Source organism: Heterodontus francisci, chromosome 44, assembly GCF_036365525.1.
Source record: "Heterodontus francisci isolate sHetFra1 chromosome 44, sHetFra1.hap1, whole genome shotgun sequence".
In the NCBI taxonomy this organism is placed as follows: Eukaryota; Metazoa; Chordata; class Chondrichthyes; order Heterodontiformes; family Heterodontidae; genus Heterodontus; species Heterodontus francisci.
In genome coordinates, this window is record NC_090414.1 from 20,439,699 (window position 1) to 20,467,156 (window position 27,458).

The 27,458-nt window shown below is 51.2% G+C and overlaps 2 protein-coding genes across 14 annotated transcripts in view; one reads left to right on the forward strand and one right to left on the reverse strand.

Moving 5' to 3' along the window:
* Window positions 1–196, reverse strand: part of dnajc4 (DnaJ (Hsp40) homolog, subfamily C, member 4) — an 81,857-nt gene extending 81,661 nt beyond the window's left edge. For all 11 annotated transcript variants that reach the window (XR_010970989.1, XR_010970990.1, XM_068021763.1 and 8 more), the window contains exon 1: window positions 119–196. The gene's annotated coding sequence lies outside the window, so the exon portion shown is untranslated. The remainder of the gene's footprint in view (window positions 1–118) is intronic.
* Window positions 197–346: 150 nt separating this feature from the next.
* nudt22 (nudix (nucleoside diphosphate linked moiety X)-type motif 22) lies at window positions 347–27,458 on the forward strand. 3 transcript variants are annotated; one of them, XM_068021793.1, is made up of 7 exons: window positions 347–557; window positions 1,650–1,764; window positions 19,111–19,592; window positions 20,819–20,926; window positions 21,536–21,633; window positions 22,739–22,832; window positions 23,345–27,458. In XM_068021793.1, the coding sequence occupies exons 3-7, from the start codon at window positions 19,119–19,121 to the stop codon at window positions 23,447–23,449; spliced, it is 879 nt and encodes a 292-aa protein (XP_067877894.1). In that variant the 5' UTR covers window positions 347–557; window positions 1,650–1,764; window positions 19,111–19,118; the 3' UTR covers window positions 23,450–27,458. The 3 variants fall into 3 exon arrangements, with proteins under 3 accessions (XP_067877894.1, XP_067877895.1, XP_067877896.1); XM_068021795.1 differs by lacking the exons at window positions 347–557; window positions 1,650–1,764 and adding an exon at window positions 17,740–17,937; XM_068021794.1 differs by lacking the exons at window positions 347–557; window positions 1,650–1,764; window positions 20,819–20,926 and adding an exon at window positions 17,734–17,937.

The window sequence follows — 27,458 nt, forward strand, 5'->3', positions numbered from 1 at the left end:
AAGGAAACCCGGTCCAGATCAAGGGGAAAAAGCTCGGTGCAAATTCAAATCTCAGCGCCTCCCAGTCCCGGTGCTGCGGACACGAATCAAAAAAAAAATACCAGCCCAATTATCTTACGATTGTTTAAAAATGGCAGCGAGCCCTTCCACCTCCAACCTCGCCGCCTCACCGAGCCGGCGCCACCTCTGCGCGTGCGCGGGGGGGAGGCGTGGCTTCCTCAGCCCCGCCCTCTCCCGTGACGCCACTGGTCCGCCGGCCGTTGGCTTTTGAAAAGCGGCCCCGCCCCCCCCCCTCCTCACCTCCCGCCGGTGACGTCAGGCAGGCGGCCGGCACGAAGGGGGAAAGGGGGGTGGCGCATGCGGAGACCCGGCAGGACAGAGGTCAGGCGGCCGGCCGCCGGCCTGCGCATGCTCATCACCAAAGTTGGCGACCAGAAGTTGACCGCGGTGAGGTGGGGTGCTGCGATGCCTGCTACAGTTAAATATCCCGAAGGTCGCCGCCATCGAGTTTAGCCGTTTCGAAGGGCGGCTGGAAACGATATACTTCGAGAAGAAAGGTACGGGTGGTGGGAAGAGGAATGAACGCTGGTTGGACTGAACATGGGGAGTGATTTTAACCCAAGTCGCCCGGCGCAGCGCTGGTTTTACGCCCGCCCGATTTTAACCTCCAGTGCCATTAATATTGGGCCAGGTGTAAAGCTGTCGTTTCCAGCAGAGCCTGACAGGTTTTCCGCCAGGTGAGGAGGGTTAAAATTCCCCTGTGGAGACGGGAAAGGCTGAGTTTGCACTCATGTTATTTTGTACATATTTATAATCTGATGCCTTACACACATCATCGGGGCAGCTCCCAAAAAAACCAATGAGATTACATTTGAACTGTGATATTTTGTAGTTGGTAAGATTTTTTTTGGGTGATCGTAGGCACACACACGGCACCGGAGGAGGCCATTCGTGCCATCGTGCCCCTGCCAGCTCTTTTAAAGAGCAATCCAATTCGTCCCCCCCCCCCCCCCCGCCCGTAGCCCTGCACATTTTTCCTTTTCAAGTATTTATCCAACTCCCTTTTGAAAGTTACTGTTGAATCCGCAGCGCGTTCCAAATCACAACAACCCATTGTGTAAAAAAAAAAGAAAGATTCTCCCCGCAAGTTTGATTTCCACTTTTTCGTCACATTCCCGTTTACTCATTAACCTGAAACACTAAACTCCATTTCTCTCTCCACAGAGGCTGCCCGACCAGCATTCTGTTCGTATCTCAAAACTGTTGTTGATTGAGGGACTGGTGTTGGTCCCAGGAGACGGCGGAGAACTCCCCCCCCACCCCGCTGTTCTTCCAGTAATACCCTGGGATCTTCATCATCCACCTGAATGGGCAGATGGGGGCCTCAGTAATACATCTCACCTGAAAGACGGTCTCGCCAGCAGTGCAGCGCTCCCCCAGCGCTGCACGGGGAGTGGCGGCCCGGGCGTCACTCCTTCCGACTCCTCCCTGGCTCTCATTTTTAAGTTTGTGCCCAAGCCCCAATCACAGAAAGGAAGCGAAACTAACTAACGAGCTAGCTAGCGCAGGCAGTGTGGGCCGAACGACCTCCTTCTGTGCTGTCTGATTCTATGTAGAATGCCTGTCACTGCCTCCATTGTTCTGCACAGACTAGGGATCGAACCTGGACCTTCCTGATCCCCTCAGCTCCCGGAGGCTCTGCATTCAGCCGCGGTGCCTATCACAGTCGAATAGCTCGACGCCGGCCGTCGAGTGGCCACGCACGTGAGTAGACACTCGAGTGCAGTAAAGAAGGGTGGCTGAGCTCCCTGAAGGGAGCTGTGTCCTGCCAAACGTCCTAACTTTCTTCAAGAGGCCTGTGCGACGGGTCCCGGCTACCGTCTGGCGAAACTGCAGCGGACGAACGGGGGAATGCGGAGCTCGTTACCGTGGGGAGCGGTCGAGGCAAATAGCGTGGATATATTAAAGGGGCAGCTGGATAAACACGTGAGGGAGGAAGGACTGTGTTGACGGGGTGAGATGAAGAGGGGGTGGGGGTGAGAGGAGGCCCGTGTGGAGCAGAAATGCCCAGCAGGGGCCTGATGGGCCGAATGGCCTGTTTCTGTGCTGGAGATGCAATGTAACCCCTGCAGGAAGTCCTTCCTTCAAAGCCGCAGAAGGCTGTCAGATCCTGTACACAATGGAGTCATTGTTCCAACACAGTGGGATCTTGACCAGCAGTGAAAGCATTCCACTGGAATGACGTCGAGTTTCATTCTTGCGGACGAGATAAAGGTGTTTCAATGAGGGTTGATTCAGAACACGGTGAAAATATGGATGGGCAGGTGGATCTTGGAGGTTCGGGCGGGTGGGGGGGTGGGGGGGGAAACGTTGGGAAGCACAGATGAGATTCAGCAGCCCAAGCTTCTGATGAAACAAGACACCGCAGACATGGCTGAATGCTGATAGAGATCGGCCGCACTGCAGTAAAAATAAACACCCAAGCAAGCGGGAGCGGCCTAACCCAAACAGGCGGGGGTGGGGGGGTGGCGGTGTCAGTCCCCTGTCTACCTGGGGAAATGCTGGGTCTCGTACCTGGACAGTGATGGAACAGCTGGAGCCGCAGGGCGGGCCGCTGCAAGCCGATTAACATCTGGCGCCACTGATACTCGGAGCAGTACAAAAGAGCTGAAGGGTTTGCGATTAACCAGTCACTCGGGAGAAGCCTACAATTCCTGCCGTTTACTTTGTTCAGAAGACGTTTCTCCCTCTTGAAGGTCTGTCCTGGGCGGTGGGGTATGGGCTCCTGGGTACTAGGTACCCTCTGACATATACCTAGTCTTCTAGACCACAGAACTTGGCTGTCAGCTGTGGCGCAGTGGGTAATGCTCTTGTCGCTGAGTAACAAGGTTCTGGGTTCAAGTCCCACTCAAGCACAAAAAAATCCAGGCTGCCACTCCAGGGTAGTGCTGCACTGTCGGAGATGCCATCTTTCGGCTGAGATGTTAAACTGAGGGGCTCCGTCTGCCTGCTTGAGTGGATCTGAAAGATATTTCTCGAGGGTGACCTGGGGCCGATCTTCGTCCCTCAATCTCAGTCACAAAAACAAATTATCCGCACTTCAAAAAAAAACACGTCGTGGGCTGCAAAGCACCTGGAGACGTCCGGCGGTCGCGAAAGGTGCTATATAAATGCAAGTCTTGGTTATTCGGCTATGGGAGGCATCGTAGATGAGTCTGATCAAGTTCTCACGTCCCGCTCACATGTACACACGCTTCCTGTCAGATATCACTAGGTACCGTGCAGAGGCAGCAACCTTGGCTGCTTGCCCCTCTGCTTGCGGACAAGTCCTGAGACCACTTTGGTGTCAGCTGTCGCTCGTGTTGTAATGTCGGCAACACGGCAGTCAACTTGCGCACAGCAAGACCCCACAAACGGCAATGAAATAATTGATCGAGTTTTTTTTTGAATATATATTGGCTGAGGAGGCAACTGGACAGAGCACTGGGGCAAATTCCCCTGCTCTTCTTCCAATTGTGCTACGGGACTTTTTAAATCCACCCGAGAATGCAGACAGGGCCTCAGTTTAAGGCATCTCCGACAGTGCAGCACTCCCTCAGTGCTGGGAGCGTCAGCCCTGGATTGTTTTTTTGTGCTGCGGCCTCTGGGCTGGGCCTCGAAAGCACAGCCTTCTGTCTCGGAGGTGAGAGAGAGAGACATTCAGGGCCGTGGTAGCATTGTTCCAATTGCTGTCAGCGCCCGGGGACAAGGGAGGAGAAAATGAGGGGTGGGGGGGGGGTTTAACTCTTTATCGACACATCCAGATCGTGTGAATGGCAGAACTCGTCTTTCAAAGTCAAATAGCCCTCCGTACGTGAATTACGGCCAGGGACCAGAGACCTCGGACAAACATATCCCCGTCACCAAATTCAGGAAGGAAGAAGGTAAAATGCAGTTCGCGCTGTCATTTTTTTTTAAAAAAGAAGCCAGCCTGCTAAATGAGAAAAGGACTCGCCTATGTGACGCAGGGCTTGCTTTCACAGGCTGCCAGACAACGTCAGCAGCAGACGGAAAACTGGGGAGTGGGGGGGGGGGGTTGCTGACTGCTTTCATTCTGAGAGAATGAGAGAATGATGGGTGAAAAGACCAGGAGGACAAAGGAAGGGCAGCCCAAGGGAAAGGCAGAGGGTCTGTTTGGTCAACAGCTTCGCCTCTGAGAAGATGGCAGTTTTGTTTCTGCGTCCCATCGGTTTGGCCAGCAGCAGCCGAGTGATAAGATCCACTGGCGGCGGAAAAGCACAATCCCGTCTCTGTCGGGAGAACAGGAGCTCCTCGCTGCTGCCAGCAATGCTCAAAGCTCTTACAAAACATTGCTGAACAGTGTTCCCCCTTCTTCAGAAATAGCCTGGGTAACCAGCGCCCAGAGGGAGTGGACAGTAAATAATCTGGAGGTTCCTCAACAATAGCATCAGTATTCCCACTTCCTTCCTCCTAACCCCCCTCAAATCTCCATCTCCCTGCACAGAGATATCAAACAAACAAACATGGATTTGTGTCTTCAATCCACAAGGACGTCTCCTGGTTGTGAACTTGACTGTCGAGGGCTTGACTTGTTTCCCAATGTTGGGAGCTTCATTCCACACCTCAGGTCACCATCGCAGTTGGGAAGCTACCAACTGAGCAAGAGACCTGTTATTTGGAGTTCCGTCCCTGTTTTTGTCCTGTTCCTCCCCCATTATTCCTGCAACAACACTCTTTCCAGGGAGTAAATGGCACCCCACCCACAATCAGTCAAGCGGGCTGCTTTGTCCTGGATGGTGTCAAGCTTCTTGAGTGTTGTTGGAGCTGCACCCATCCAGGCAAGTGGAGAGTATTCCATCACACTCCTGACTTGTACCTTGTAGATGGTGGACAGGCTTTGGGGAGTCAGGAGGTGAGTTACTCGCCTCAGGATTCCTAGCCTCTGACCTGCTATTGTAGCCATGGTATTTATATGGCTACTCCAGTTCAGTTTCTGGTCAATGGTAACCCACAGGATGTTGATAGTGGGGGATTCAGCGATGGTAATGCCGTTGAATGTCAAGGGGAGATGGTTAGATCCTCTCTTGTTGGAGATGGTCAATGCCTGGCACTTGTGTGGCGCGAATGTTACTTGCCACTTATCAGCCCAAGCCTGGATATTGTCCAGGTCTTGCTGCATTTCTACACGGACTGCTTCAGTATCTGAGGAGTCGCGAATGGTGCTGAACATTGTGCAATCATCAGCAAACATCCCCACTTCTGACCTTCTGATTGAAGGAAGGTCATTGATGAAGCAGCTGAAGATGGTTGGGCCTGGGACACTACCCTGAGGAACTCCTGCAGTGATGTCCTGGTACTGAGATGATTGACCTCCAACAACCACAACCATCTTCCTTTGCGCTAGGTATGACTCCAGCCAGTGGAGGGTTTTCCCCGTTGACTCCAGTTTTGCTAGGGCTCCTTGATGCCATACTCGGTCAAATGCTGCCTTGATGTTAAGGGCAGTCACTCTCACCTCACCTCTTGAGTTCAGCTCTTTTGACCATGTTTGAACCAAGGCTGTAATGAGGTCAGGAGCTGAGTGGCCCTGGCGGAACCCAAACTGAGCATCACTGAGCAGGTTATTGCTAAACAAGTGTTGCTTGATGGCACTGTCCATCCATCCCCTTGTTGATGATTGAGAGTAGGCTGATGGGGTAATTGGTCGGGTTGGATTTGTCCTTTTTGTGGACAGGATATACCTGGGCAATTTTCCACATTGACGGTAAATGCCAGTGTTGTAGTTGTACTGGAACAGCTTGGCTGGGGGTGCGGCTGGATAGGGAGGATCTAGTTCAGTTTGTGGTCGATGGTGAACCTGCCCTGCACCTCCGCCGCCACCCCCCCCCCCCCCCAACTACCTCAAGTTGTGGAGGACTTAGCAAACATGACCTGTTGTAATTCAAGAACAGATGTTCAAGGTTATCTTTACCTGGCTCTTATCTACAGCAAACGATGGTCTGACTATCGCAATGAAGCCACACTAAAGGCCGCCTTGAAATCTTGAAATATTACCATTGACCAGAAACTGAACTGGACCAGCCACATACATTCTGTGTCTACAAGAGCAGGTCAGAGGCTGGGAATCTCATGGCGAGTAACTCGCCTCCTGACTCCCCAAAGCCTGTCCACCATCTACAAGGCACAAGTCAGGAGTGTGATGGAATACACGGCACAGTGGCGCAGTGGTTAGCACCGCAGCCTCACAGCTCCAGCGACCCGGGTTCAATTCCAGGTACTGCCTGTGTGGAGTTTGCAAGTTCTCCCTGTGTCTGCGTGGGTTTCCTCCGGGTGCTCCGGTTTCTTCCCACATGCCAAAGACTTGCAGGTTGATAGGTAAATTGGCCATTAGAAATTGCCCCTAGTATAGGTAGGTGGTAGGGAAATACAGGGACAGGTGGGGATGTGGTAGGAATATGGGATTAGTGTAGGATTAGTATAAATGGGTGGTTGATGGTCGGCACAGACTCGGTGGGCCGAAGGGCCTGTTTCAGTGCTGTATCTCTAAACTAAAACTAAACACTTGCCTGGATGGGTGCAGCTCCAACAACACTCAAGAAGCTCGTCACCATCCAGGACAAAGCAGCCCGCTTGATCGGCACCCCATCTACAAACATTCACTCCCTCCACCACCGACGCACAGTGGCAGCAGTGTGTACCATCTACAAGATGCACTGCAGCAACTCACCAAGGCTCCTTAGACAGCACCTTCCAAACCCGCGACCTCTACCACCTAGAAGTACAAGGGCAGCAGACGCATGGGAACACCACCACCAGCAAGTTCCCCTCCAAGTCACACACCATCCTGACTTGGAACTATATCACCGTTCCTTCACTGTCACTGGATCAAAATCCTGGAACTCCCTTCCTAACAGCACTGTGGGTCTACCTACCCCACACGGACTGCAGCGGTTCAAGAAGGCAGCTCACCACCACCTTCTCAAGGGGCAATTAGGGATGGGCAATAAATCCCATGAATGAATAAAATAAAAACACGTGGGATGACGCTCCCGTCATCATAGATCTTCGGCAACGTGTATGCCAGGTCTATTTGAATGCATTTGAGATTGTGAAATGTGACAGTCGAGCCTCCAGCAGACAAGGTAACTCATCCAGCCCACCTCATTTGGGTATCTGTGTGATCATATTGAGGCCTGTCGGTCGATTTGAGGGGTGACTCCGTCATTATGTGGCGCCTTTATTACCTGCCCCTTTGTCAACCCAAGTCTTGATGTTATGCAGGTCCTGCAGGTTGACATGGTCTGCCCCTTTAGTGGAGGAATTGTTAATGCAGCTGTACACCACAGTATTTTATTATTTAATAGCAACAAGACGTGCACACTATAGAATAGGACTTTTAAATATTCAAAGGCCATTAGAAAACGTGTCAATAATGAACAGATCCCATTTGTATTCATCTTCGTACATGAAGGGACAACAGATACTTAGTCAATTTTGGGGGACTCAGAGGACCCAGATTGAAGATAATTGGTAAAAGAACCCGAGGGGGAGTTGAGAATATTTTTAACACAGCGAGTTGTTGTGATCTGGAACGCGCTGCCTGAAAAGGCGGTGGAAGCAGATTCAATAGTAACTTTCAAAAGGGGAATCGGGTAAAGACTTGAAAAGGAAAAGTGTACAGGGCTATGGGGGGAAAGAGAAATGGGGTGGGGGTGCTGTGAGACTATATGGAGAGCTCTTTCGGAGAGCTGGCACCAGTACGATGGGCCGAATGGCCCCCTTTGTGCTTTATCATTCTATCATTCTGCCGTTAGACTGTGATATATTTCACCCAAGTGTAGATCTGTTGTTTCATTTTAATTCGAATTCAGACAGTGATCAAGAGATCAAAATGATTTACTTGTTTTTAATCTTTACTACGATAAAGGGCTCTTTGATCCTGGCTTAGATCAGTTGGCTGATTCACATTGCTGATAGCTGTCCTTGATGTAAATAACAGGCATTTCTTGTTGTCTGAATGAATGATTGTTTGTCCATTGTTAATGTCTTGTATTTTATTTGAAAATCACTTGTGCTGCTTCTTCTGGTAGGAAGATGGAGGGGATGCGATCTGATTGAGGTGTTTAAAACGTTAATTCAATCGAGTAGATAGAGAGCAACAGTTTTCCCCTGCTTGGGGAATTGAGGAACAAGGGGCAGTAATCTTCAAATTACAGCGAGGCTGTTCAGGAGCAAAATCAGGAAGCAGCGTCTTTTTCGCACAAATGTTAGTGGAAATCTGGAACTCTCTTCCCCTTCTCCCCACCACCCACAAAAAGGCTGGGAAGTTTTCAAGACGGGCAGATTGCTCATTGTTTGGAAGAGATACGGAGAAAAGGCAAGTAAATGGATTCAAGATACAGATCAGCCGTGGTCTAATCGAGGGGCGGAGCAGGCTAGAGGGGCTGAATGGCCTCCCCCTCCTTCTCAGTCAGACCATCTACTGTATTATAATGACGGAAACACAGGACATCATGTAGGTATGGATCACTTCTAATGCTACAAAGTTTCGTAGCTGGTAAGTAAAGGCTGGTTCAGCTCATACAGAAGTCATTGCGAGGCTGCAGACATTCTGGCAGAGGTATTTGTGTTTCTTCCACGTCGAATAGTTTTATATTCTCGATGGATCTTATAGACAGCATTTATCATTGTAGATCTGAAATTACTAGTGTTAATCTCATCGGAGAATCTCGATTTGACAAGAATGAATAGGCAGAAAGAGGGAGTTTTGCTTTAGTTTAATAATGCCCCAGAATTCTGGTATGTGGTACATCGGGATGATTGAATTAACTTTTTAATTTGAATTATGCCATAAATTTCTGGATATAAAAAAAAAATGCTCTCCCAGTGTCGGGTTTAAAAATTCTACATTTTCTGTCACTGACGATATTTGTTTGAGTAAAACGGGATGTGCAATCCATTATTTTCTTTTTTCTTCACGTGACCTGGTACAAGCTGAGGGAGAGGCTGAGGATTAATCATGTTGTACTTCTGCACAATTCTATTTGTCCCACTGCTAACCCAATGTTTGGTCTCTATAAAGATTTTCCTGTTGTATTTGATTCTCCCCTCCACAGCATTTTTATTCATGCACACTAAAAACAAATTAGCATTTATATATATGTTAATCTGTATATCATTTTAAATGCTGCACTGTGACGGTTCTGGCCCACGACAGTGTCTACCTCAAAGGTTTATTTTAACAAAAATGATCTGTTACTTTCACTCGGTCAATTCTGTTACCAGTTCTTTACTTCGAACTGGGCGGAGTGGTGTCTGTTTAATGCAGTTTCACCTGTGCCATGTTCCCCTGTATGAACAGAAATGGAATAGTCAAGCACCTTTAATTGGTTTTCTTTTGGACTCCATTTTGTTTCTCCTGTTCGGGTGACTCGTGATGAGGAGGGAAGGATTTCTGCTCTGTAGGACTCCACGTCAATTTATGGATAATAACGCTCCTGTGAAGCATCCTGGGACAGTTAACTGTGTTCATGCCGCAATATAAAGGCTAGTTGTTGCACACACTACCCTCCAAGGTAGTGTCCCAGGCCCAACCATCTTCAGCTGCTTCATCAATGACCTTCCCTCCATCATAAGGTCAGATGTGGGGATGTTCGCTGATGATTGCGCAATGTTCAGCACCATTCGCGACTCCTCAGATACTGAAGCAGTCCGTGTAGAAATGCAGCAAGACTTGGACAATATTCAGGCTTGGGCAGATAAGTGGCAAGTAACATTCGTGCCACACAAGTGCCAGGTAATGACTATCTCCAACAAGAGAGAATCTAACCATCTCCCCTTGACATTCAATGGCATTACCATCGCTGAATCCCCCACTATCAACATTGACCACAAACTGATCTGGACCAGCCACATGAATACAGTGGCTACAAGAGCAGCTGGGAATTCTGCAGCGAGTAACTCACCTCCTGACTCCCCAAAGCCTGTCTACTATCTATAAGGCACAAGTCAGGAGTGTGATGGAATACTCTCCACTTGCCTGGATTGGTGCAGCTCCAACAACACTCGGGAAGCTCAACACCATCCAGGACAAAGCAGCCCGCATGATCGGCACCCCATCTACAAACATTCACTCCCTCCACCACTGACACACAGTGGCAACAGTGTGTACCATCTACAAGATGCACTGCAGCAACTCACCAAGGCTCCTTCAACAGCACCTTCCAAACCCGCGACCTCCACCACCTAGAAGGACAAGGGCAGCAGATGCATGGGAACACCACCACCAGCAAGTTCCCCTCCAGGTCACACACCATCCTGACTTGGAACTATATCGGCCGTTCCTTCACTGTCACTGGGTCAACATCCTGGAACTCCCTTCCTAACAGCACTGTGGGTGTACCTACCCCACACGGACTGCAGCAGTTCAAGAAGGCAGCTCACCACCACCTTCTCAAGGGATGGGCAATAAATGCTGGCCTAGCCAGCGATGCCCACACCCCACAAACAAAAAAAAACACCATTTGTGCAGAGCAAGCTCCCACAAACAGCAGTGAGATGTCCAAATAATCTGCTTCTAGTGATGTTGGTTGAGGAATGAATATTGCTCCCAGGGGAGAACTCCCCCTGCTCTTTGTCCACGAACGGCCATGGGATCTTTTACGTCTGCCCGAGAGGGCAAATGAAACCTTGGCTTCTCATCTCATCTTTGAAGGATGAGGACTGAGTGCTGTCGGAGTGCTGCACTGTCAGCGATGCCATCTCTCAGAGGCAGCTATTTGGCCACTATTTTGAAAGGAGAGCAGGGGAGTTCTCCCCGGTGTCCAGGTCTCATTATTTATCCTTGAACCAACAACACTTAAAAAAAAAAAAATGAACTGGCCATGTTCAAATCGCTGTTTGTGGGATCTTGCTGTGCGCAAATTGGCTGCCCACCTTTCCTACATTTACAACAGTCACTGGCCGTTTGGTTAGTGATTAGGAATGGCAACCCTGGTACAACTGCCTTCTCCATCTCACGTACCCAAGGAGACGACGGTGCCAGCCCGAAAAAGCCTGCCAACCGACCACAGATTTGAGCTTAAAATCTACATACTTCAAGTTGATATGGCTCCCTTTGACACTCCACATACACAGTGAGCCCTGGTCCGTCCGCTGAACTCGTCCGAGCCTATGTGCTAACGACTGAACGGAGGGCTTCTATTGTGTTATCTGTTACCCTACCAGGTACTCGCTTGGCGTGGGTCCCGAGAAGTGAGAGCAAGTGCTTTTGAATCAGTGCCATTTCCCGTCACAGATTAGTCTATAATTTCCCATTATTTTCCACAAAGCCCTGTTCCTGCCATTTCCTGAGAGAATAACTCTAATTACTGCAAATTAGAACGTGGAATCACAGTTGATCTTGCTGACGCTGATCCCCAGAGCTAGTCGCATTTCCTTCGGCAATTTTCATGTGATTAGAAGTACTTTTAGTTTGAAAATTGTACAAGGCTTTACGCAATATTAACCTGCTCATTTACACGTTGCATTTGCTGATTCTGTGTAAAGACCGAAAAGGAATTGACAGCGGAACACGTTCCCTAAGCAATCGGAGCAGGCCATTCGGCCCCTCGAATCTGCTCTGCTGTTGAATAAGATCCATCCTCTGGGTGTGCTGCCATCCCAGGCCAATAGGAAGACCATCCAATTGGTTTCATCTTGACTGTCAGTCAGTCTTTTTTTTTTTTTAAAGCCATCTCCTATATTTTGCTCGCAGAAATGTCCCAGACGGCTGGCAATCCCAACTGACGTTCACTACTGAGGTTCAGCCGTGAACCTCTGGCCACGTCACTGCGGTAGTAGTGGATGGGGTGCGACTTGGGGAGGCGGTGGTGTTCCCCCAGAACCTGCCGCCCTTGTTCCTTCGAGGTGGAAGAGGTCGCAGGTTTGGAAGGTGCTGTCGAAGGAGCCTGTCGATGGTACACACTGCTGCCACTGTTCGCCGGTGGTGGAGGGAGTGAAGAAGGGTCAGTCATTGAAGTTACCCTAACTGGACTGGCAGGAATGTCCTATCACACCCCTAGAGAGCTGTGTAAGGGACCAGCCTCTTATTTCTTTGACGCTACCACAAGAATCAATGCTTAACTCTCTGCTGGGAAGCCGTGCGTCTGGGTATCTGGACCAGAACAAATTTGGCTCGGCTGTGATATTCTTCGTGGTAGAATCCACCCCTTGCCATCTACATTCACAGATAAGCAACAAGGATAACTTGCATTTATATAGCACCTTTTGAGTTGGTAAAACATCCCAAGGCCCTTTACCGGAGCATTAACAGACAAGATTTAGATACTGAGTCGCAATAGGAAGTTCCAGCAGGGGACCAAAAGCTCGGTCAGAGAGTTCGGTTTTTAAGGAGCGTCTTAAAGGAGGAGAGAGAGAGGCCGAGAGGTTTAGGGAGGGAATTCCAGAGCTTAGGGGCCCCCAGGCAGCTGAAGGCACAGCCGCCAATGTGGAGCGACGGGAATCGGGGGACGGACAAGAGGGCGGAACTGGAGGAGCGCAGAGATCTCGGAGGATGGGAGGTGGTTACAGAGGTCGGGAGGGACGGAGGCCGTGGAGGGATTTGAAAACTGGGATGAGAATTTTCAATCGGACTGGGAGCCAACATAGGCCCACTTGGCAACCATACTGCAGGAAGAGATACTATTTTCCAGACAGAGGAAAAGCAGGAAACATGAAACTTGACATTGTGGACCCCCCCCTTCGTAAGCAAGTCACAAAATGAAACTTCAGAGCTCGTCCATTCAATCAGAGGTTTGATGTCAGCGAGCCTGATGCCTCATTATTTCATTGAAATGAAGCAATCACTACACAGAGCAACTGAAGTCCATCGCAAGGCAGAGTCAGTGGTTGATTCAATGTCTGGGTTGTGTTATCCATCTCCTGTGTTTCCCATTACATCCAGAATTCTCAGAATGACGTGGCTTCTTGCATTCCAGTTTCTAAAGCTTTCCCCTTGACCCGCGTAACGCCAATCTTGTTTATTCCTGTGAAGACCCATGGTTTGAAAATTCGCGATGCTGAGCTTACGCAGGGCCAGCAAGGCGCCAGCTCCGATCTCCTGGCCATGTTGAGTCTCGGCCGGAGCCGCAGTCAGGAGCTATGACTCGCTTCGACGCCCTTGGGGGCGAGACAAAAGAAATCGATTATCATTCTCACTCCTGATTGCTGTCCTTCCTTGGAAAGGCAGCACGCGCGGGTCGGGACGAGCTATGAAAGAAAGACTCGCGTTTATATTCGTGCCTTTTGTGACTGCAGCATGTTGAGGTTGAAGTCTGCGCGGCCCGGATTGTCTTTGACCATCACAGGATTTGACAGGACGAGAGAAACTGGCACGTCTGCTTTTGACAAATCGCTCTTTTTTAATGTTGGCGCTGACACGCTATACATAGCGCCCCAGAAACATTGTGGACGTTGGGTTTGTACCAAAGGTAGCATTCAGCAAGCAGCTTGAAAAATGTACAGTACAGTGCAGAGACACCACCAGCACATAAAATAAAACATCCACTCCCTTTCTTTATACAGCAGTCATATTTAAAGGCAGCCGACTCCTCTTAAAAGGGGAAGTGCTCTTGGACTGCAGGTGACACAAGGGCAGGACAGGCGGCTGCTGCAAAGGTCTCCCCCTCCCCGCTCTTTTCACATACTGCACTGGAGGGACGTCCTCTATCCAGCTGACGACAGGAAGGTATCCTGCCAAGATAGGTTTGCTTTGGAGAGTTTCTCCTCAATAATGTGTTGCCTTCCAGCTCTGCTCGGCCTGGTTTTCCTCCTCGTCATCTCACCCCCTGCACGCCTTCCTCCGACGGCGGTCACCGGGCTTGGCGACCCTGAATGGCACATCGGTGTTAGCGGGCAGTGAACCTGGCGACTCGCCCAGGGCTGTCCTGCTGGATCCACCAGTCTGGGCACCGGTACCTTTCTAAGGGCAAGACTACGGCCTGCTCAGTGAGCTTGGTGGACTGGCGGAGTAAGGAAGCATTGTGACTAGCAGCGGCCACGCAGACTTGCATTTCTCGGCAGCCTCTGCTAACGGCAGACAGGTCCCACAGCTCCGTCCTGCTGAGCAGACACCTACGTTCGGAAGCTGAAGTTTTGTTGTCTCTTTGCGAGGGTGGCCTTCCCAATATAAGCTGCAGCGGTGTGGACCAGCCATGTGATTTGTGACCAGGACAATCTGCTTTTAAAGGCAGTGGCCTAGGCATTGTCAGTTGCTGCATTAATATTGACAACGTGCGAGTAGGCATCTCTGTTTTTACATGAGCACAAAGAGTTTTTTAAAGACTTGCTCCCTCACCGCACCCCCCCCCCCCCCCCATGCCCAGTTTTGCGAACCAGCCCAGCTAAGTGACCGACTCGGGGTGCCAGTATGAATGCAGCCTGGAACAGCGTGACCTTTGACCCAGCACAGCTGGAAGTTGTCAGCGGGATAGCTGATATTGTGGAGTTTGAACCCACGGCCTCAAGCATTCTCATCATGCACCCCCCCCCCCACTACTCCTCCTCTTCCCCCCCCCCCCCTCGCAAACCTCCTACACTTCTTCTTCAGCAAACCAGTCACTGAGTTACGCCACCTGTCATCCCAGACTAAAGGGAGTTTTGCACAGGGCATGGCAATTCCACAGAGAAGAGAAGCTTTATGCACCCTGCTGTCTCTCTGGGGTAAATGCACCGTCCGATGGGAATATGAGCTGTACAACAACAACTTGCATTTACACAGCCCCTTTAACACAGTAAAACATCCCAAGGTGCTTCACAGTGACGTTATCAGCCAAAACTTGACCACCTCAGGAGATAGTCGGGACAGGTGGCCGCCAAGAGTCCAGAATTGAGGGCTGTGGGGCTGGAGGAGGTTACACAGCTAGGAAATGTCGAGGCCACGGAGAGAGAGTAGGAAAGGAGGGTGAGAATTGACACACTGAGTTAGTTAATGTTGGCTCGAGCACTGGAATCGGCTTCAGTCCAGCTGGGACCCTGATCGCCATTCAGCGTGGGTGTGGAGACTGGGCGAGGGCCGGCACTGGGCACACCTATGTGTGACGCACCCCCAGGTCGAACAGCCCACAGCTGCTCACTGTCTTTACTCGCGTGAGGAACGGCCGCTTCCACAAGGTGCCGGAGTGTGACCCATGGAACGGCCTGCCAGTGAAACGGAGTCCTTTGTGGGGAGTGGGGGAGGTGCTGAGAAAGAATGAAAGTCAGAATATCTGTGCAAAACAGTTATCAGGCAAGGAGCTGAATTGTGGCAAACAAATGAGAGCCTGCAGTTCAAAGACAACCAACCGAGATCTCAGCACAGCCAATGTGAATTGAGGCACTGTTCAAGTGGTACATGCATATCTTTGCCATCTCGTTTAATCTCTCTGCTGACCGAGCTTTTTAATCTTCCTTCAAAATCAGATTTGCTCACAAAGAATTAATGTGATTCAGATATTACTTCCAATTTCCCTCCTTCCTCCCTCCCTTAAGGTTTGGGTAGAGTTTCACTGAGGCTGGATGCTGGGCGTTCTACGTGTGCGAAGCCTAGATCGAGGGGCCGTGATTTTTATTGGGGATAGGGGATGCAGGGTGCGTGTTTGGGCCAGGCAGGGACCCACGCCTCTCCCCACAAGGAGCTCAGCGAGAGGCAGCTGGGCCGTTTTCACTCCTGGACCTCATTGAAACAAAGCAGGACATTGCCTTGCCTGAAACCAGCAGGACTGACATCCGGGCCGGTGGGCAGGAGCGGGACATTCCCAAGGGAGCCTTGGGAGCCCAACGCACGGTCCTCAGAATTCCCTCAGCCCTGGGAAAGGGATTTGGCAGAGGGTGAGGCAAAGCCAGGGTCTGAGTAGGCCCAAGGTCTCCTGTGGGGCCTGAGGAGAGGGAGGAAGCCTCAGCCTCCCAGCCCAGTTGGATTTCCCCACAAAAGCCAGTTTACTTACCTTGGCCTCTTCTGCCGAGTCGGCCCCTCTCACTGGGGTTAGGCCTTGACGCTGGGTCGGTCTCCCCCCACCCCCAATTCGAAGTTATCGGGTCGTGACCTTTGAACTTAAAGCAGGCCACAGGCTGCCTGCAATGAGAGCCTTGGCCTACAGGCGATGGTGAAATGAACTGATTACACTCTGCCTTTTCCAATTGAGCCAGCTCTTTATCATGCGGTTATATATCTAAGAGATTGGTCTGATAGTTGAGTAAATCAGCAATCAAGTCTTGATAGGAAGTATTAACAGCTTAATCTTAAACAGCCCAGTGTTATCACGCAGTCCACCATTTTGAGAACCGCTCACCCTTTCCAAGAGTTGCTGCAGACCATCAAATTCAGGTTTCAAACTCCAATTCGCCAAATGGATAATGGCTCCACGCATTAATCCGTTCAATTATTGCAGGGAAATTTTGCATTAATGACTGATTAAAGAATAAAGTGCCAATGTTTGTGTCAGCCTTTCGCCTCCTGTCAGCTTCCTGTGTACAGTTTGTCCTTTGTGCGCCGGGTATCTGCGATCTAAATACACATGAGCAGTAAAATAAATCTGTCACAGAGGCCCCTGCAGCACCCTCTGCACAGTAGACCAGTGTGCTGGGCCATTCAGCTTTTCACCCCCTCAGTGTGCTGACCCTCGGGGTTGATGTCTCGAGCCTGGTCCTCCTTTCACCCCTCCTTTGGCTCAGGGTCACATTTTGATTCCTAACACTAGTGAGGCCTCTTGGGCCATTTTACTGACAGCGTTTTGAGCCCCTTGTCTGGCCTCCTTGCCCCTGAGAGTGCCACAATGTTCAGAACAGATACGAGTCGGAGGCTTCTCTCTCTCTCTCTCTCTCTCTCTCTTCTCTCTCTCTCTAAGTATCAAAGAAAGTCCTGCATTTGTATTGCAACCTTTGATCAAACACCACCGTGATGCCCCCCATGGCCGAATACCTTGCCGACACCTCTCCAGCTTCTTGAATTTTGGTTTTGACCCCGCCGTGCTCAGCTTCCGTCCACTCTCTCTTATCCCAGCTTTTAAATATATTCAAAGATGGAGCATCCACAATTCCCTAGGGTAGAGAATGCCAAAGATTCACAACCCTTTGAGTGACGAAATCTCCGTCCTAAATAATTGTCCCCTTACCCTGAGATTTTGCCCCGTTTTCTAGATTCCCCGACCAGCGGAAACAACCTCTGTGTCTACCCTGTCCAGCCTCTTCAGAATCTTGTATGTTTCAATGAGATCACCTCTCATTCTTCTAAACTCCAGCAAGTGTAGACCCAATTTACTTAGTCTCGCATCAATAGGACAACCCTCTCATCCCAGGAACTAATCTAGTGAACCTTCACTGTACGACCTCCAATGCAAGTATATCCTTAAATGTGGAGAGCAAAACTGCACACACTACTCCCAGGTGTGGTCTCACCAAAGCTGTATCCAAATGTAGCAAGACTTCCTTATTCTTGTACACCAATCCCCTTGCAATAAAGGCCAACGTGCCATTTGCCTTCCTACTTGCTTGCTGTACCTACATTCACACCCAAGTCCCTCCGTTCATCAACATTTACAACTGAGAATTAATCATCCTAACTGATGGAGCGCGGAGGAAAGCGAGTCAGGTGCAACCAGTTGAATCGGGTAGAACGGGCTCGAAGGGCTGAACGGCCTCCTGCGGGAGACTAAATGGGCCAATCCTGAGGATGTCACACGATCACATGCGATCCTCCGGACCAATCGTGAGCAGTTATCACACACACACACTTCCGCTTTCCTGAAATTGACGTGGAAATTGGACAGGACCTGATCTGCGTTTGGGGAAAGGAGGGAATCTCCTCCATTCATGAAATACAATGTAGCCGTTCAAGCAGCGTCACACAGACAAAGATACACCGCGTTCCACGGAGGAGGGAGGGGGGGGGGATACCCCTCCCCATTGCCCCAGGCTCTGCAGGTAAGACCTGGGACAGCAGAATTTCCCTATGTAAACTCTGTGAGTGACTGAAAGGATAACTGACATCCGTGTTGGCAAGCCAGTTTGCATAATCACCACCATCCCCCCCCCCTTACAATTTGCATAACCCCACCCACCTCCATAATTTGCATAACCCTCCCATCCAGCAGTTTGTCACTTGCAGTCTCCTCCAAGCTTATTTTTAAATTTCCTTCTGAAAGGGCAGGCTCTGTTTCCCCATTTGGCAAGTGTGTGTGTGTGTGAGAGAGACAGTGAATCTTGATATTGCTCAGATATTCGACTATAAGAGGCACCACCACCCATCCTTATCTCTGTGCCTTATGACCAAGTGATGAGCTTGACCAGTTCCTATTGCTTAAGGTGGTTGAGGGTGGGGGTCGGAAAGGAATTTGCCATATTTTTCACCCCCACCCCCCCAAATTAGCCTGGGTTCTTATCTGATTTTTCACCTCTGCTGGGAGATCACCCATCTAGGTATAGTTGTGTGGGTCGGGCTGAATGGCTCGCAGAATCATTGCGTGTTTATGCAACTTGCTGAATGCGAGCATGAATTGTGAAGGAACGGACGACTGGGAATGACCTTGGGAATGGGAATGGAGAGAGATGGCTGGAATAATGAAGTGAAAGAGCAGTGTACAAGTAAACAGACATGGGTGGGGGGGGGGAGAAGAGAGCAGGACAGTGGTTAAGAGACAATGATGAAACCAAGGCACTGTCAGTCGGGGCTCGCTAGGTAGCAGTCGGGTGGGTGGGGTGTGAGGGGGTTCAAAGTCCCACCCCAAAGACCTGAGCACGTTGGCGCTCCCAGTGCCGCACTGTCAGAGGTGCCACCTTTCGGATGAGATGTTAAACAACAACTCCCGCGGGCGTTATTGGTAGGAGAGCAAGTTTGGGGAGTCCACCCCAATACTGTCACGGACAGTATTAACTCCCTGCCACCACCTAAAAACAGGTTACCCTGTTGTTATTGCTGTTCTGTGGGATCCTGCTGTGCGCACATTGGCTTCCGACATTACAACAGTGGCTACACTTCAAAAGTGCTTCATGGGCTGTGCAGTGGTTGGGGACGTCCTGCGGGGTCGTGCACAGGCGCTACAGAAAGGCAAGTCTTTTCTTTCGAATGTTCTGTTCCAACTCTTCCATTGCTTGCAGTCGGAGGTATGACCATGGATCCCGACATTTCCATCATGGTCCAGTGCCCCTTCATGGGCGAGCTGACCCAGGACCAGGTCCAAGTGGAGATCTCCTCCGAGCACAACCGCCGGGTCCTCCTGGGACACGAGCAGAAGATCGCGGAAATCTGGAAACAGAGGTGCCAGGAGACGCCCTGGCTGTTCAACGGAGCCAAGTTCCGCATCCGCTCGGCCGAACTGGCGAGCGGAGCACTGGTGCTGAGGCTCGGCCTGACGTGCTACAAGGACTATCTCGGGACGAACTGGTCCGCGGACGCACCGCTGCTGCAGCGGCAGGGTTTGGCGGACTTCGGTGACAGCCAGGCCTACCTGGCGGACCCCCTGGGCGTCGGCGCGATGCTGCACACGGCGGACGACTGCTTCGTGTTCCTGAGGAGGAGCGACCAGGTGGCTGAGGCGGCGGGCCAGGTTGACATTCCAGGGGGCCACCCAGAACCCAAGGTTTGTCCCTCAAAACAAAAAAAAAATACAGTTGCTTTGCTTGCGTAGAATCAACAGCACAGAAACAGGCCATTTGGCCCAACTAGCGTATGCTGGTCATACTTGACACCAGTCCCCTCCCATTCCATCTACTTCACCTCGGCCTCTCAGCACGTCTTTCTATCCCCTTCTCTCTCATGTACTCGTCTAATTCCCTTTTGAAAGCATCCAAGTCATTTGTCCCAACCACTTCCTGCGGTAGTGAATTCCACTCTGAGTAAATTAATCTCCCCTCATTTCCCTGTTGGGTTTATCAATGACTAACTCGCCTTTCCGACCCGAAGGTTTGAATTCCCCCCACAGGTGGAAATATTCTCTCCACGCGTACCCTGCCAACCCATTCCTAAATTTGAAGACCTCTGTCGGGTCCTCGATGCCAGGAATTTAGTTGAGGTGTCGATGATTGCGTATGTCATCTGTGGCTCAGTGGGCAGCCCTCTCACCTCGACAAAGTCGTAGGGTTCGAGTTCCCGCTTCAGAGACGTGAGCCCCTAATTCAGACCGACAATCCCAGTGCCAGTACTGAGGGGGTGCTGCACTGTCGGAGGCACCGTCTTTCGGATGAGACATTAAACTGAGGCCCCCGTCTGCCCTCTCAGGCGGATGTAAAAGATCCCGCGGCCACTATTGGAAGAAGGGGGGGGGAGGGGGGGTTCTCCCCGGAGTCCCGGGCCCAATATTTATCCCTCAACCCAACATCACTGAGTTATCTGGTTAGTGCCGTTTGTGGGATCTTGCCGTGCGCAAATTGGTTGCCGCGTTTGTGACATTACAACAGTGACTACACTTCAAAACGTGCTTTGGTTGTAGAAAGAAAGACATGCATTTCTATAGCACCTTTCACCACATCAGGCCGCCCCAAAGCACTTTACAGCCAATGAAGTACTTTTCGAGGAGTAGTCCCTGTTGTAATGCAGGAGACACAGGAGCAGGATGATGTGATCTGGAACGCGCTGCCTGAGAGGGCGGTGGATAGCAGTTTCCATCGTAACTTTCAAAAGGGATTTGGATAAATGCTTGAAAGGGAGACGTTTGCAGGGCGATGGGGAAAGAGGGGCTGATTGGATAGCTCTTTCAACGGGCTAGTATAGGCACGATGGGGCGAGTGGCCTTCCCTCTGTGCTGTATGATTCTTGATTGTCAGCCTCCACCAATCCAATACCACTTTCTGCTCTCTGATGTTGCAGGCGGCTGTGAAAGATGTCGCAGAAGAGTCTATTCAACTGGAGCATTTGCTGGGGGAGCTGGTTGTTCGCGAGATATTTTCCTCCATTTTAGGGGAGATCCGGGATGAGGTAAAACTTCAAAACCTTCCTGACCCAGGTACCCGGTGACGCTTGGCCCTCGCTTCTCCGCTGAAGGCGGCACCCCTTCCTGGGGGTACGCTGCCATGGGGGTTGGGTGTCACTCAAACGGACGGAGTGTTTTCTCCCTTGGCCAAAGAGGCCGTCGTGACCACCAGGCCTGATTCTGATGTCCATCGGGCAGGGGGATGTGGGCATCGCTGGCAAGGCCAGCATTTATTGCTCTATCCCTAAAGGTCGGTGGTGGGCGAGGGGGGGGGGCTCCTTCTCCAGGCCCACGTGGGGAAGAGAGGTGGGCAGCCAGAGAGGCCACCCCCCCCCCCCCCCCCACCCAACCACCAGCTGTGTCCCACCTGGACACCATGGCCAGGCCCAGAAAGGGCCCCCCGGAGGTGCTCCCGTTCCTCCAGCCCCCTTAACTTTCAATATTCCAGGGAATATAAGCCTAGTTTATGTAATCTCTCCTCGTAAGCTAACCATTCAAGATTGTTCTTCGACCTGAGGGATTTTGGGGGTTGTTTCGTGTGTGTGCAGGAGAACAGTCTAACTACGTGAATCTGAACTATTGTGTATTTTATTCCCCGGTTTTCTCCCTTTCAGGTGAACGTTCCTTTAGAAAGTTTAAGCAGACCAGTGCTGCTGGGGATAGCACGGAATAACAAAAGTGCAGCACGAGCCAGTGCGGAGTTTTACGTCAGGTAGAATATCTTCACTTTTCAAAAGCATCGCTGAAAATAGAGACATGTGGTCGGAGCTTTTCGTCTTGCACTCGTCAGGACAATCCGCAAGAATGACCAACGTAAGGGAAAACGACTTTATACAGTGTAAAGTTGCTGTTTTCCCTCACGTTGGTTATTCTTGCGGATTGTCCTGACGAGTGCAAGACGAAAAGCCTCAACGTGTCTCTATTTTCAGCGATACTCAAGTTCTGTATTACTAAACGACTGTTTATCAGAAGTATTAAGGTATCTGTTCTAACTGCCCTGGTGCTGGGTTGCATAAGAGTTCCAGTATGAAGTATTCCTAGCACAGAACCTGGCCATTCGGCCCAACTGCTCGATGTCGGTGATAATTGACCCCGCGTGAGCCTCCTCCAACCCTCCTTCATCTCGTCCCACCCTTCTGTTCACTCCAGCATTCGTACCCCATGTCTGGCTGAATGTTGCACCCCTCCCATGGGGACTGATTTCCCTGCGAACCCAAGGACCCACGATGGACTGATTTGCCTGTGACTCAGATTCCAGCTGTCTGCTCACAAAGATTTGACCGGCGAAAGTAGGATTTTCAATTGAGGAATTTCCCCCCACCCCCGGTAAAAACACTTTCCCGGTTTTCCTGAGGGAAAGAATTCCCATTTATCCACCTCAGGACATCCCAAAGTGCTTCACAGCCAATGAAGGACTTCGGTGAAATGTAGTCACTGTTGTAACGTAGGAAACGCAGTAACCAATTTGCACACAGCAAGATCCCACAGATCATTGTTTTTAAGCTGTTGGGTTGAGGGATTGTACCCAGGAAGTGTTGGCACCTTCGGGAGAGGAGAGAGGGCCAAACGGTACAGGGTACCCGGTTGGGAGTGTTTTTGAAGCTTTACCTCCATTGTGGATCTTAGAGGGCCGACAGGGATGTTGGCTTGACTGAGAAAACGGCACCTGCGACTGTGCTGCACTCCCTCAGTACAAGGGAAGCTCTCCGACCTCCTGTTCAATTTCCACTCCCCGCCGTAATCTGGGAAAAAGTTTCCTGCGGTTGCTGAATGGTGGGACGCAGCCTCATGTCCTATCCTTGTGTTCCTCTGGGCAGGTGTAAGCTGACGTCAGAAGAGGTGAGGCAGCACTACCTGATCGGAGGTCCTGAGGCGCACGAGTCGACCGGCATCATCATCATCAGGCGAGAGGTACCACCCTTCAGGGTCCCCCCCCACGGCTAACAGATCGACTGCAGTCTCATTGAATGGCGGAACAGACTCGAGGGGCTGAATGGCCTCCTCCCGCTCCGCAGAGGAGGGCGCCTCGTGCACTCACTTAGTGCCTTGCGAAACGCCAACCGCTTCAGCTCAGCGCCTCAGCAGCGTAAGTGCCGCGAGGGCTCGGCGGGCAGGAGCGCTCGCCAGTGTGGAGGTGAGCTCTCGCGGGAGCACCCTCCTCCCTCGCCGCGGAGTCAGAAGGTCGCGGGCCCGCTCCAGAGACTTTGAGGCCCCGTGTGATCTGAGGCCGGCGCTCTCGAGTTGCGGGACCCGGCGGGGGGAGTGCTGCGCCGTCGGAGGTGCCGTCTTCCAGATGAGACGTTAAGCGCAGGCTCGAGTCTGCCCGAGCAGATTCATTGGTATTGAGGAAGTCATTGGCCGCGCGCACTGTGGGGGTTGCTGTGAGGAGCTCGAGAAATACAAGGTTGTCTTTTCCTTTACAGGATGTCTTGAAACTCGACGAGGATGCGGAACGCTGGCGGGAACTGTGCCCATCGGCCAAGGGGGGTGTCAAGCTCTACTCACTCGTTCGTCCCCGAATGTGTTAAATTTTTGAATGGCTTCAAATGGACGTGAATACTGGGGACCCACCACCCCCCCCCCCCACCCCCCCCCCGCCCCCGGAGAGGCTAAAGGCAAGTTAACGCCTCTCGCTGAGATCCCAAAGCCATAATCTGTCGGTCCTCTTTTCTAGAGGTGGTGGGATGGGTGTCTTCAGTCCCTTGGCTGTAGCAAACTGAGCGCCTGGGTCTGCACAGGCCTTCCTGTGGAGATGGGAGTGGGTGAGGTGGGAGGAGGGAGGGAGGGAGGGAAGGGGGGGGGGTTGCTAATCTAGGTGACCTCTCCCCTCCAAAAAGGACCTGGCTTCGAATCCAGCCTCTGCTCATGAATGAAAGACTCTGTGAATGCTATCTGAAAAGAGCCGGACAGTCTGAGCCCCAGTTGTTAATGAGCATGGGATAACAACCCTCTGATCGAAGAACTGATTGCTTTTAAAGTGACTGGCAAAAAGTATCAAAGGCCAGGTGGGGGGGGGGGAAAAGGTGGTGGAGTGGGCATAGCTGAGTCGATCTCGCTGTGGGCTGGGTGGTTTACACGACATCAAAGAGGCTTGATGCTGATTAAAAGAAAGACTTGCATTTATATAGCACCTTTCACAACCTCTTTACAGCCGGTTAAAGTACCACTGGGAGCAGGGGGTCGCCGTTGCAATTGACGCCACAGTCCCTGCCCCACCCCCACTCCTTTTAGACTGTGCCGGTAATGTACCCATGGGAACGCTGAAGGTGCTGAGTTCAACTCCTGGCCTGTGGCGTGTTTGTGATCCAAGCACAGAGTAGGAGTGAGGTAAAGAAGTCAGCCCTCTCTCGCTTAATCGAGTAATTCCTCCGCTCTGAAGTGCAGGTATATGAAGGTCACAGCACTGCTCTCCAGCCGGGCTGACGTCTTTTGCATCTCCCGATTCTGCAATAGCCCAGTGACCCGGGTTTTTCACCCACCCCCACCCCGCCCCAGTTGCCTACATAAAATGGGTGCAAAGGTCACGTCACTCCGTCCTGTCTCCGAGGCACTGGGGAGCGGTCGGCTGTGTGTTTGTCCAGGCCCGTCGTCCACCTGTTTGCCACTGGCCTGTGAGCAGGGGTTGGGAACCCGAATGGATTTCTCTCCCTGGTTTAATTCAGGGTCCAACTGCACACTCCCTCCCCCCTTCACAGATCTGGAACTGTACCACACAGACTGAGATCTTGCCACTGTCATCACCTGCAAGAGTTTAATGGGCTTTTTCTGATTGAAAGCAAAATGAAAAACCACTTCAGGGTGTTTCAATTCTCAATTATCTGCCTCTAAACTGATGGGGGGGGAGGTGCGGGTGGGAGAAAGGAATCGGGGCATAATGCTGGAGACTGGCGGGGGGAGTTAACTGGGTCAAGGGTCCACCACGTACCTACAAAGAACGTCCCAAACCCATAAAATGATAGTGCCCAGGGGGTTGGCATGTAGTCCCGCGCCAACCCTGCGGTCGCACGGTGAGAAGACGGAAGCTCGTGCCCTCACACGTTCTCTGCGGGGGAGGGAGGGTGGGAGCGAGGAGAGTCATGGGGTGTCCAGAACTCCGGTCACATCAATGGAAATTCCAGCAGGTCCGGCTCTCGGTAACCATGGCGATCGAAGAGTTGGCCGGACGAACCGGGAGTCTGCGCTTGAAGGCTAAGTAGGTTCAAAACAGGAGCTCTTTAGAGCTGGAGAATGGGGAAGTGGTAATGATCGGTTTGGACCTGCGCCCGGCCCCAGCCAGGACACCAAGCACCAAGTGCGGAGCCACCTTTTGTAAAGTATTTGCTCGACGTCTTTTAACAAGGCACTGGCAGACTGTGCAGGATTTGGTGTTCACCCAGCGCGCTGCCGAGTATGGTTGCACAGTGTGACTCTCACCATCTCCATGTCCTTGGGTTTTAAACCCAGGAGGCGTGGGAGGGGAAAAAGCCAACAGACATATCAGTAGTGTGTTCATCACATGTCTGTGTACGTATACATGCGTGTGAATCACTCTGTGTGTGATCTGTAGGTGGATTACATAGAAACACAGAAAACCGTTCAGCCCATCAGGTCTATGCACCACGTGAGCTGCCTCCAATTTCTCTTCATCTCCCCCCATCACCTTATTCCCCCTATTCCTTTCTCCCTCATGTGTTTATCCAGCTCCCCCTTAAATACATCGATACTGTTCACCTCAGCCACTCCCTGTGGTAGCGAGTCCCACATTCTCCCCACTCCTCAGGGAGGGAATTCCGGGATTTTGACTCGGGCTGAAAGGGGGTAGGACAAAGGCGCGTCTGGAGCAGAAACACCAGCAGGCAGCAGTCGGGCCGAGTGGCCTGTTTCGGTGCTGGGAATTCTACCTAACCCTGACCCAGTGGTGCAAAGATCCATCACAAGGACGCTGCCTGCCAGGAGTGAGCTAACGCTGTACAGAGCTGGGAACAGAGGGTATCTCACTCAATCCCAGTCAACATTAAAGCATTATTCCAAACCATGGACCTAACTCCTGTCATCAGCTCACCAGCAAACCTGGCCCGCACTCCAATTTCATTTACTATATTATTGAAACCAAGCAAGATGACAAAAGAGGTGTTCAAAGGTGCAAAAAAAAACAAAACCAACACGTACCCCAAAAAAGACACTTGTGTCGTGCGACAATGCGTGAGCACCAAAGGAGGTCCAAAGGGCACCAAAAAAAAATGTCAAGATTGACAGTAAAGTCTATTGAGAGAGAGTGACTAAGGGAAATGTGGGCCAATTAAAAGACAGACTGTAAATCGGCAATGAGGAAATGGCCTTCACAATATCGGATAAAATATCAGTTACCATAGATATAACACAAGCAAAACTTACTGGATTTAATGTAGGAAAAGGAATAGATATCAAAGAAATGGAGAAAATAAAGTCTCCAGGAGCTGATGGTATCCGCTGCAGGGAATTAAAGGAAGACAACGCTGGAAGGGATCGAAATATTGTGATTAACAGACGGGAACTCCGGTCTGGTTTATAACCACCACCCCTCCCCCACGAAGTGCTGTGGCACGTTGTAGTCCTCAGTTGAGATACGGAAGTCGGCGGGCAAACGGCAGCAGGCGCCGACAGTCCAAGATATAAGACACGAGCGATCCCACGACCGTTATTCCAAAGGGGCAGCAGGGATGGATGGATGGATGGGTTTTCCCCCCCTCCCCCCCCGCCCCCCCCCCCCCCCCCGCCACCGCTGGTGTCCTGGACAATATTCACTAAATGTCATTTAAAACAGGTTATCTGGTGACTGTGCTCGAGAAGTACGTCATCGGCTGTAAAGCGCTTTGGGGGACTTCTCAGTGAAAGGCGCTATAGAAATGCAAGTCTGTCTCGACTGACAATGCTCAAATCCAGACCTGCCAGCAATTGACAATACAGAGTGTGATGTTGCCATCTACTGGTAGTCCGAGAGAGAGCGAGAGAGCTCCCACATAAAGCCCACCTGAAAGGTGCTGGCTTCTCCTGGATGGTACTTAGGCACGCAGAGGACTGCAGCACCGGCGGGGAGGCCGTTCAGCCCGTCGTACCTGTGCTGGAGCATTCCAAAATCAACTGAGCTCTGCCAATAACCTGAACTCACGGCAACTATCCTACACAGACAATTATAACAATTGAAATACAGACAGAGTTCAGACAGGGCTGTCATGCTGCTGTGATATATCCCCCCACCCCCCCCATCCCACACGTTTAACGCACATTTGACCACCTACCCCTCCAACTACATTGAAAATCTGAATTACCCACCCCCCGCCCCACTTCGGTGGCGCCAGCGTTCCCTTTCTCCCAGTCGGATACATAGTGGGCCGCAGCCAGTACAACCCTCCGCCCACTCCCAAACCACATTGGGATCTCAGCAAAATCCAGCTCACTGAGTCATTGCAATAGACAGTGAATGATGACACTAGACCAAGGATCGATGATCTGATGGGTTAATGCAATAAATGGACAGTGTATTTTTGCAATAAACAAACTGATAGTGGGTTACTACAA

Coding starts and splice junctions, on each gene's coding strand:
- nudt22 (XM_068021793.1), top strand. CDS start 19,119: ATGACCATGGATCCCGACATTTCCATCATGGTCCAGTGCCCCTTCATG. Junction 19,593..20,818: donor GGGGCCACCCAGAACCCAAG/GTTTGTCCCTCA, acceptor CTGATGTTGCAG/GCGGCTGTGAAAGATGTCGC. Junction 21,634..22,738: donor AGTGCGGAGTTTTACGTCAG/GTAGAATATCTT, acceptor TCCTCTGGGCAG/GTGTAAGCTGACGTCAGAAG.